At 35.0% G+C, this 12,195-nt stretch overlaps 1 protein-coding gene across 4 annotated transcripts in view; it reads left to right on the forward strand.

Moving 5' to 3' along the window:
* The window catches only part of LOC145694931 (uncharacterized), a 105,355-nt gene that overhangs the window by 30,772 nt on the left and 62,388 nt on the right, over nucleotides 1–12,195 (forward strand). For 2 of the 4 annotated variants that reach the window (XM_081771707.1, XM_081771706.1), the window contains exon 3: nucleotides 522–715. The exons of 1 other annotated variant lie outside the window; for it this stretch is intronic. In XM_081771707.1, coding sequence (XP_081627833.1) covers nucleotides 522–715 — 194 coding nt within the window. Of the gene's footprint in view, nucleotides 1–521; nucleotides 716–5,331; nucleotides 5,607–12,195 lie in introns of those variants that run through there. One more of the 4 variants, XM_081771709.1, reaches the window with a different exon arrangement.

A 12,195-nucleotide genomic window follows, 5' to 3' on the forward strand; every position in this document is an offset into this window, starting at 1 on the left:
ATTAGTAGTAGTAGTAGTAGTAGTAGTAGTAAAGAAGAAGAAGAAGAGTTGATTGAGTTGATTTTGAGTTTAACGCCCTGTTCAGCAGCGAGGCTATATGAGACATGGACCTACTGATTAACGTGGAATCCGAACCACATGAGCTCCCGCCAGGAATCGAACCCGGATCTCCCACGCCAAAGGCGCGTACGCTAACTTTGATGATGAGAGATGATTGAAGTGATGGAATGAAGATAGTGGGAGGAAACGGGAGAACCCCGAGAAAACCCACGAGCACGATGTTTGTCCACCACAAAGTCCACACGACGCGATCTGGGATCGAACCAGGGACCCCAAGCACCCTCTACCCTGAACGCTCTACCACTGCCCCCAAGAAGAAAAGTGTTCCCCAGTATTAATTTTTCTCTGTTTCAAGTAGACAGTTGTAAAGTTTTAAAGATATTTATTTGTTGTGCTATTAATGTGTACTAAATTTCATCAATTGCTTTTATTTCCACATTTGTTTGGTTTGTTTCTATTAGCCTCCTGAACCTGCAGAAGTACCCGTGAAACTTTTTGATCTGGAAACAACACAAATCGTGGAGAAAACCTGTTCGCTGATAGAAGAGACAAGACGTCGATTACAGGACTTGCAGTTAGATATGACTTTAAAGAAAAACCAGCTTATGAAATATACAGATTTTGAGTCCTCACCGAGTAGCCCAGGAACTGACAGGTAAACACTTTTTTAATAGTGCTTCTGTAAGTTACACAATTCAGTTACATTCTTTTCTTCCATAACTTCTATAATGATATTTTATTAAATGCACGTCTCAAAGACCATTGAAACATTTCATCGGGTAATGTCCCGGAACTTTTTTTTTTTTTTTTATTAAGAAACACTGACCATTAGTCAGGAAAATAATCCCCACCGGACTCCACAAACTCGGCTACATGTCAACTAGTTGTTGAATTCCCCGCTGAATGAAGTCACCGGTTTTGGCGAGAGAGAACTAAGTTGCTGTTCATCGCACATCACCCTCCACTTTTGCAGTGTTTACCCGGAAAGATGGTTTTACAGGCTGCAAAGATAGTGGTTTGTTGATGTAAGATCTGGTGAAAACACCGGGTGAGGGATTTTCTCCCAGCTACATTTCTTTACCTTAGCGCAAGTCCTTCTTACTGTGTGTGGGCGCGTGTTATCACCATGGATAAGTATACTTAGCAATAAACCAGAGCACGACATTTCATGAACAATGCAGTCCGTAGTCGTCCAAGCTGCTGACAGTAGACATTTGCATTGATTGGCTGGTTACGTGACAAAATCTTGAAATAAATCTATCGCACGGAACATTCAGTATCATTTTGCAGAGTGTAGATCCTGTTTTGACACAGGTATCCACGGACGTTCGCATGTAATGTTATGGTAGGGGACCCACTTTTCATCTCCTATAACCATTCTATTGAAATGACTCACCGAAACTGCTGGAACCACCTCTGGTACTTTCGCACATCCACAGCACTCTGATCATATATAGCATTGATGTTATTTGCCACGGCTGAATATCTCTACTGAAATTCATATAACATGACGTACCGTATGTGGTCCTCCGACACTGCCATGATCAAATACAAGACACAATTCCAGAGCGTGGAGTAAACCGTTCTGCTTCTACACATTGCACAATGAAGTGCCCTAAATTACATAGCAATGACACTTGCAATCGACTTCACTATTTACTCGTCAGATGGCGTCATTGCAGTGGTTATCGATATAACATTACTTACGGGATGAGCTGCTATTTCTTAATATTACGAGCTTTTTTTAATTTTTTTTTTAAACAGTGCATATGTAGTGTAGTTGGGAAACTAGTCACCCTGATTCAGAAGTAAAATGCTCACCGGCGAAACAGCTTCGTGGTTTCGAATCCCCTTCTTACCATCTTGGTTTTGTGGGTGACATACATCATGTGCTTGATGTTAGTCAAATTCTATAAATTTCCTTATATTGGGGGGCGCGGTGGCTTAGTGGTAGAGCGTTCACCACCGGTGCGTGGAGTCCCTGATTCAATCCCACCTCGCGCCGTGTGAACTTTGTGGTGGACAAACACTGTGCTCGTTGGTTTTCTCGGGGTTCTCCCGTTTCCTCCCACTTTCTTCATTCCACCATTTCATTCATTTCTCATCATCACCGTCTCTTCAGCGTAACCGGCATAACCGTGGGACGTAAAACTTAAAGATTTAATTTCATTTCATTTCCTTATATTATTGGGCTAAACGCCTGCAGGACATATATTTAGAAGGAAATTCAAAGAATATTAAATACATGGAAATTCGCCGTGATTCTAATATTATATATTATGGATACGTTAAAATATCAAGTAATACTTTCGACAAAGTGGACACTTTCAGATACCTAGAATCAACATTAACAGGCCAAAACCATATACACAAAGAGATTAAATGTCGACCGAAAGCAAGGAGTTCGTGTTATTATCCATTCCAAATCCTGTTGTCTTCGCGAATTTTGTCGAAGAATTTGAAGCTTAAAGTATATATGCAACAATAATCATGCCTGTTGTTCTGAGGGAAATATGCAGACTCAGAGTTTTAGAAAATAAAATTATGAGGCGAATATTCAAATCGGAGAGGGATAGGCATGGAGAATGGCAGAAACTTCATAACGAGGAACTGCATAATTTATAGGGCTATCGTTTACCTAACATTGTGAGGGTCATTAAGTCTACGAGGTAGGGAGATTATGTAGCCAGAATGGAAGAAAGTAGGAACACGTTTAAAATTTTAACTGGAAACCCAACCGGAAAACGACGATTAGGAAGACCTAGATGCAGATGAGAGGACAATATTAAGGTGAATCTCGCAGAAATAGGAGTACAAAGAAGGAACTGCATTCAGTTGGCTCAGAACAGAAATCAGTGGAGAGATTTTGTTAATGCAGCGTTGAACCTCCGATTTCCATAGGTTATAGAGTTACTTAATTTAGTTGGGACGTTATTTCAACATTCGTCATCTCCGCTAGTCGAGAAAGGCAGCATAATAGAGAGTTATACCAATCATTTCATATTAGAAATGGGGTTGTTTGATTTGGAATTTAACGTCCCTTTTCAGAACCCAAGTTTATATGAGACTTTTTTAGTTTAACGTCCCACGTTTACGCACCGAGGGTAACGGATATAATGGTGAGGGGATGGATGATAATGGTGGAATGAAGGAAATGGGAGAACCCGAGAATATCCATGCACATGGTGTTTGTCCGCCACAAAGTTCACTTGATGGGAGCTAGGATCGAATCAGGGACCCCACGCACCACAGGTGAACGTTCTACCACTGAGCCACCGCGGCCTTTTGTGTGAGACATGGTCTTGCAGCTTAACGTGGAATCCACATTACATAAGCCCCCATCAGGAATCGAACCTACATATAGCCACAAGAGATTGTCGAAGTTGGAAAACGCACAGATTGCTGTACAGGCGTATATTAAAACGTACTTCTTTCGTGTCTTGAATTTATGCCTTGCTTTGGAATTACTCTGATGTTTCGAACTGCAAAGTTACACGATAACGTAGAATAATGTTGAAAAAGACAATAAGTTTGGTTGAAAAATAGTCTTCAGTCGAAGAAAAAAAATTGTAAATATCTCAAAACTCAATCAAAAGACTGTGTGTATAAATAATTATTGTCACAATCGATACATAAGCTAATATTTCGTTCGCAGTGTGGAAAAATGGATGCGAATCGATACTAATGGAATGATGATGATGAAATAATGATGGAAAAATATCATAGAAATCAGAAATAATGGAAGTGAAAATAATATAAGATCTATAATCATTGTGGATAGTAAAAATATAGTTACGGCATTTATTGTAATCGCTACCACTTCTCTTTCTTCTTATTAACATATATACATAATTAGAGGTGCCCAACAAGGAGGTTCATAGCGCAAGTTGCGCACTGAGAATTTTTTTGGTGGTGGTGGTGGTGGGGGAGATTTTTGTATTTTAAGCCATTTTTAGGATTTTTGACAATTTTCAAGAATAACATTTTGACAATGTAGTGTACTGAATATGACTTAGAATTTTCGTTTTCTGGTTAGCAAAAGCAGTGCCTACAGCAGGAAATACTATAAACTCCCATAGATTAAACTTTGGAACGGCACCATTTTCTTATCCAGTCTCTTCGATTTTTGGGAACCTGAAGATCTACGAGGGGAAAATCTTAAGTTTTAGGGGGAGACCATATTCATTACCTATACCTAGCTACATCATAATGTTTCCAAGGGAATTCAAAAATTTGGGAAGGGATTTTACAACGTTGGGGGAGAGTTTTCCCTCTATGACATCTGAATAAATCACTGCATTTTGTGACTCGAAGCTGCTTGTTTGATTTGTACAATGCAAAATCGATGGAGAGGGGAAGGAAGAGGATATAGAACACACAATAATATAATAAGAAAAATTATGACGCAGTAAACAGGGGGCAGCCAGGGAGATCTAAAAATAAAACTGTGCGTTTCTCAACAATGCGAACGTGATAGATGATTTGCAATGCAACGAATTATTCTTGTAAACTATTGATTAAAACTTTTGATCGTCCCCATAAATGTATTTCCAATGTATAAACCATCATTTTCTACCATATTTGATGCTTTGTTAGTTGTTGGGTTGCTGAACTCTTCCACATTACGCAGTACAAAAGCAAAGAAAATTCTGTTCACTTTGTTTATATCTATATCTATATCTATCTATCTATCTATCTATCTATCTATATATATATATATATATATATATATATATATATATAGATAGATAGATAGATAGATAGATAGACAGATATTTTAAAAAATACGAATAGCAAATTCTTTTTTTAGAAGTGTAGTTGCATCCTGTGACATCGCTCGTGACAGTAAAACATGAATACATTACCTACATTTAATTATTTTAACATGTTATTATCAAGTTTGAAATCTCATTTCAAACTGGCAATTGCAAATAATTCTTCTTTAACTTAAATTTGCAATTTTCTTCTGTGACTGTGACATGCCAAGGAATGGAATAAAGTCAAAATATGTATTACAGAATTTTTACATGTACAGAACATCTCACACAGCACAACTCAGCGAAATAGGAAACGGAAGCGCTCATGGACTGACGTACGTTAGACGAAAAAATTAATGATCCTGTGAAGAAAATGAAAGTTGAAGTTTATTTCTTTGTTGTAGATTCATTATTGTCGTAACTGCGCGATCGTTTCTCGCACAGTTCAATCACACTGGTTAAGCAGATGTTCTTTTTCACTCATGAAAGTACCATATATGGCAAAGGAGATGGCGTTTGGGAAAAGTTTTAATTTCAGTAAGATATATGAGCTTTGTGAATCTTCAGTCTCGACAATGAACTCGTTGCTTCAGAATTGCTTGATAACATTTACAAAATCATCCATGCAAACATCGACATTTCTGACTTGCTGCCTTCCCCTGAACCTGAAGTTGAAACGATAGAGAAAGAGGATGAAGCGAAAACCCGAGAAACAAATACAGGCAACAGTGAAGATGAAGGAGTAGAGGAAGGAAGTGTAAAAAGTGAAAAATCAAGGATAATGGCACAGTGAGTAACTAAAGATTTTATCAAACCGTACAGATGTGTGTGTTAAACCTTTCGGCCCTACCTAACCTAACGGTGTTGTACTGAATTCTGGTATTTCTGCCCGTCAACCAGCTGCAGAAAGAACAATGAGTAGAATAAAAATCATTAAAAATCGCATGCGTAGCGGAATGGACGACTCTTGGCTGTCAAGTCTACTGTTATTGTCAACTGAAAAGAGTAATACTAAGCCAGATCCGGCTTGAAGAACTCATATAAGTTTGCAACAACTGGTCTTCAAAGAAAGAAAAAAAAAACTGCTTCTAAATAAGGCATTCAGGCAAACTAAAAAATGATTAAGTATAAATTGTGATTCACTGTAAAAATGGCAGGGTAGTTTTTAGGGCGGAAAAAAATGGCAGGAAGGAAAAACAATATATAAACACGTAACATACACACGTATGAAAACAGTTTCAAATATATTATTCAAATATATTACTCAAACTTACAACTTGTTACTCATACTTGCATGTATTAGTTGAAGAATTTTTAGCCTTGTAGACAAATTATTAGTACTGGAATATTCGAGAAAGAAATTGACTATACTACACTACTTGTCAAACGAAATTCTGGTACATCTTTTTTTCTTTTTCTATTATTTCTGAATCGATGTTTACTGTATACAGAACATAGTTTACGTGAAACAACAGTAACCACAATATGTTAGTTTTATAATGCAAATCACGTAGTCAAATTCGCAATACTATATACAGAACATAACTTATATGCAACAACAATAACTACAGTATTAGGGTCTATATAACTTTGTATTGTCTAATTTCGTATAATACAAATCCATAGCCTCATAGCTTCGTTGTACTATAGCCTCATAAACCACTCGTACATGCAGGGCCGGTTCTAAACATTTCTTAAGTGTAAGCAAACAATATTTAGGCGCCCCCACCTAAATGATAATAAAAGAGTAGGAAGTTGTGACAGACAAAAATTCTTCAAATAATTGTTACAATTGCAAATTTCTTCAATATCTGTATTCTCTCTGTGAATATAAACGAAAAATGGCGAAATTATAACTAAACGACTATGGATGAATACTGAACAAAGCCAATTTTAATAATTAGTAGCATTCTTTTTCTTAAATAAGCACAATACACAACTAAGATATATATATACGTAAGAGGTATTTTGCATGTATAATTGAAACATAAAAGTCGAAACAGAAAAAAACTCATGAGCTTGAAGTCTAATATTAAAACATGTTTGATTTTGACAGAGAGGTATGCTCTTAAGTTTCATTAAAAGCATATTTACATATTATAGTATTTCTAGTGATACGATTATGGTAATTAGCTTAATTTCTCGTTTTCTTTGTTACTGAAGAGTTCATGTTATAAAGACACTTTTCTGGCTATCAATTTGGCAAAATCTCTTATTACTGCATCCGTATCCATTTCATTGAGTATGTTATTTTCAATGGCCATCAAAATCAGTCCATTTAATCATTCTTCAGATATAGTTGAGCCCACATAACTCTCTATTAATTTTAGCTGAACTTCTTTTATATATAACAAATGAAAAAAGTGTGTACCTTAATCGAAATTTAATTTGTCTTCGATCCAGTAGCGTAACTTTAAAATCAGGTCCCCCGCAAAAATTCTTTTCAGGGTCACTTTGGCCTATAAAAATTCAGTCCTTTCATATTTCTTTCCAACATAGACGTTCGAAACCAGACAATGAGTAACACAATGTAAACACAAGCAGTGGTACACCCAAGATTTGTCTTTTGCGTTTGAAGATTTTTCGGAGTACCTTACAAAATGCAAATAATTTTGTGCATTTGCTCCCCTGAAATGGTGGTAATTTTCTTAAAAATTTTAGGGGGGAACAAGTAACTACTAATTGAAACTCTACTTTGTATTGTTCGATTCCTGGCGGGAGCTCATGTGGTTCGGATTCCACGTTAATCAGTAGGTCCATGTCTCATACAGCCTCGCTGCTGAACGGGACGTTAAACTCAGAATCAACTCAACTCAACTCTACTTTGTATTAAGACTATTAGCTACCAAATGTTTAAAAATGTCTCTCCATCTATATTTAATACGAGAGAATGAATTGATATTAATTTTTACACTGTTATAATCAGGGTTGGACCCACCTGAAAAAACCCACTTTAAAAGCCACCTGGGTTTTTGACTATTTGTTAGTATATTATTGATAGAACTAAGGTGATCATATTGTAAGTGATTTTTATCAGATTTTAGATTTTCCTGGGGCGAATTAAAGGCTTTCTTGTTAAGGTATACAACAACATTCAACATAAGAACTTTATAAAGTTCTGAATGCACTAAATAAATTTAAAAAAAAAAAAAAAAAAAACTTAGCTTAAGATAGTTATAGAACAAATTAATGTATTGATTATGCTTATAGCCTATATGAAGTAAAATAAGCAATTTTGTACTTTAGAAAATATTTTCCGTGAATAGTATGCTCGTCGACTTGGTGACACCGAGGGACATTATCACTCATACGTTTGACGGGTTTAAGGTCATAGGTGCCGGTACTAATAGTACATATGTAAATACATTAGTAAAACTATTAGTATTATTTCTTACCTTTGATGTAAAACACAAGGTTCTTCAACTAAAATTTGGTTTTTCAACAATAACAGTTTAATCCAGTCATTTGTTGCTATTCTTCAAATAAGCATTCTGTAGAATCAACACCAGCAATAGCGTAAAAATTCTTGTCAAATTTAATAAGCTTAATGCTCGGGGTTCCGAAGACTATGTAACGCTTACTATCAGTGGCGTATGTAGAGGGGTGGCTTCCGGCCTTAAGCCCCCCCCCCCCGAAATCTTAGTATAGTAAAGTAAATGAAATATCTTGCAGAGTTTTCACATTTCCAGGCAAAGCTCCCCCCCCGAAAGTTAGCAAAGCCCCTCCCGAAACAAAATCGTAAATACGCCACTGCTTACTATTTCAAGTGCTGAGTTCAAATTTCCGTACAAGTGGAAGTTTTGATGTACACGCCGTGAAAGAAGTGCTCGGGAAATTCCCGAATTAAACGCAGAAGGATCGGATTTTTTTTTTTTTTTTTTTTTTTTTTTTTTAAGCCTCCACTTCCCCCTGCCTTGGCCGATTTCTTACGGTCTTATTATAGGGCAGTCGCAACTTGCCTCTGCCTTTATTTTTTCTCTCTCTCATATACTCTTTTATTTCATTTTTTCTCTCTCTGCTATTCGGCTTTCGTCCTCGACAGATTTGAGGTGAGGCTCTGTTTTATGGCATGGTGCCTAATTATATAAACCATGCCTTATTTTCTTCTTTTTTTAAAATTACTATTTATATTTATTACAATTATTATTATTTTTTTTTTTTTACAAAAGTACATACACAGACGATCACAGACATAGAACCTGAAAAGAGACAGAGCTGAAAAGAGACTAAAAATAAAAAATTATTAATATAATATATAAAAATGATAGTTATGATAGTAAAAACAAAATTTTCCTTCTCGTTTATTAGGAAATCGGTACTCCAGACTTCCTAAAAGTTTTTCTTCTTGTTTCTTAGGAAATCGGTACTCCAGATTTCCCAAAAATTTTCTCATATTAACTTATCTTTATTGTTTATTTACTTTTTATCCAGACTTGAATTTTGCCTCTTGACAGAACACAAACACTACACATTCTGCACTACAGCACTACACTAACACTAAAACACTAAACAGATAAAGTTTTTAGCTCTTGGCTTCCTCAGAGCTGATTTTTTTATTTGATATCAAATTTATTTAATTTTATTTTTATTTTTAGTTTTAGTGTATCACACAAAATTTATCTTCTTCCTCTTTCTTCTCGTCTTTCTTTCCAAAGGTTTTCCAAAACATGCCTAGCCAGAGTACTAAATTTTACTAGTTTTTGTTCTTCTTCTATGATCGTTTTTATACTATCTTGTTTCAGTTCATTCCTTATTTCTTTTATTGTGTTGTTTGTTATATATCTGTCGCAAGACCAGAAAACATGCTCCGGAGTGTGAAGATCGCCACAAAAGCATTTATCATCGTTTCGTAAGTTTAGTCTTTTATAATGTGTTTTAAATGGTCCATGTCCTGATATATATTCTATCACATCTTTACTTATATTTCCCATCCTTTCTCTTGTTTTTAAATCTGGTATAATATTTCTAGTCCTGGCACCTTTCCTGGAATTGTCCCATTCTTCTTCCCATTTTGTTCGGATGATTCTTTCAATATCTTCATCGAAGCTTGGTATTTCTCCTGTGATTTCCAATATCTTCGTCATTTCTTTATTTTGGATCCAAGTCTTGATACATTTTCTTAATATTTGGAGATGTATCGGTTCTTCATATGTAAGTAATTGCAGTACTTCGGCTGGGATTGTCTTCATTATGTTATTTATCCTTATTAAAATAAGTCTCTGTACTCTTGTCAATGTTTCTTTTAGTTTAGTATTCATAAAAATTCGGTGTCCCCATATGCCCACGCAGTACTGTAAGATTGCCATTAATATTGTCTTGTTATATAACTTGAAAATCTTCTTGTCCAATCTAATGAAAGTTTAATTTTTTATCAATCCGTACTCCAAGATATTTGAATTCATTTACGTGTTCAATTTTTGTATCATTAATTTTTATTATTGGATCCCTCTTTAAAATTTGACCAAAGACCGTGTATTTAGTTTTACTTGCTGATAAATTTAACTTATTTTCTTTGCACCAATTATCTAATTCTGTTAATACTATTTTCCCTTTTGCTTCTATTTCATTTCTTGATGATGCTGAAAATACAACTGCCAGATCATCAGCATAACCCACAACACCGATTGTTTCTTGCATATTATTTAAGTAATTTAAACATGGCTGTAGTGTTACATCCCACATTAAGGGCCCGAGTATCGAGCCTTGTGGGCAGCCTTTTGTGCTTATTGTTTTAATGGTTTCTCCCGGTGTTTGTATTTGTATTTGTCTTCCGCTACAATAATATAACATTATATTATACAGTGTTTTACTAATGTTCATTTTCTTTAATTCGTTGAAGAAAGCTGGCCACCATAAATTATCAAATGCTCCACTTATGTCAGCGTAAATCACTACTTGATATTTTTCTACTTTTCCCTCTTCTATCAGGTCTATCATTCTTTTAATAGCTGTTTCTGTGTTTTTCCTTTTCTAAAACCATATTGTAATAAGTCATTTTCTAAAACTCTCGTCCGATTAATCCTTTCCGTTATTGTTCTTTCAAACAGTTTGCTTATAATATTTAGTAAACATATAGGTCTATAGGATTTCGGATCGTCATCTTTTTTATCGTCAGATTTCTTAAAAATTACTAAGTTAGCCTGTTTCCATCTTCTGGGTATTTGTCCTTTTTTAAAACATAGATTAAACAGCTTTGACAAGTATGGTGCCCACTTATCCGCGTTTTTCTTATAAATTTCTGGTTTTATGCAGTCTGGACCCGGTGCCTTTTTATTTTTTAATCTTTTAATGTGATTTATTATTTCTTCATTCTTAACTTCTTCACTTTTATCTTTTATTGGAGTCACCGTCATTAAATTTCGTAGTTGTGTCTGTGTTTCATTGTCTTCCCGCTGATCGTCTTTTGGCAGCAAGATGTTCTCCCCTGTTTCTTTCCATTTTTTTGTGTACGTCCCGTCTTGTTTTCTGAAGGTTGAAAGAGTGGTAGGTGTTTTTATTTTTTTGCTTATTATTTTATAAGGCTCTCCCCATGGATCTATATTCAGATTTTTTTCAATATAAGATTGCCAGCTTCTTTTCTTACTTTCTGTTATTTTATTTTGATAGTTTTGTTTTAAATTTCTGTACTTGTTTAACCTTCTTTCTCTTAGATTATTATCTATAGTATTTTGGTATAATTTTCTCGCTTTTCTTGTCTTCCTCTTTAAATTTTGTAATTCGTTTGTCCAAAATGTATTATTATTAATTTCTAATCTGGTTGTTGTTTTAGTTTTAGTTGATTTTTTTATTGCACTTTTTATTGCTTCCTCTATCTGTTGGGCTAGTTGATCTAGGTTGCTCCGATCTTCTATTTTTGGTAATTTTATTTCGTTCCAAAATATTTCCCAATTTATTTTATCTGGGTTATGTAGAAATCTTTCCTCTCCCTCGTTTGTGACTATTTCTTGAGTTTTTGTCTTTATTATGTCGAAGATTATTATGTTGTGGTCACTTTCAGTGGCCGCATCTAAAACTTTCCAATTTTTTATTAGGCTATACATCTTCGTTGATGCTATTGTTAGATCAATATTTGACTCTCCTTGACTGCTTCTATAAGTGGGAGGGTTTCCTTCTTCGTTGATTATTATTAAATTATTGTTCATTATTAGATCCTCCACTCTTTCTCCTCTTTTATCTTTTATTACTATGCCATAAATTTGATTTTGCATTCGAGTCCATGCATATTAAAATACTGTCTCCCTGGTAAATCTGACAAAAGTCATCAATATTGTTTAAAAAGGGCTCTATGTCCATGCTATATTGGCAGTAACAGTTTACTAGTTTGAAATTTCCTAAAGTAGACCTTAACTCTAAACACACAGTCCAATTATCTCCAAAT

This window comes from Thermobia domestica, chromosome 9, assembly GCF_964235325.1.
Source record: "Thermobia domestica chromosome 9, izTheDome1.hap1.1, whole genome shotgun sequence".
Lineage (NCBI taxonomy): Eukaryota > Metazoa > Arthropoda > Insecta > Zygentoma > Lepismatidae > Thermobia > Thermobia domestica.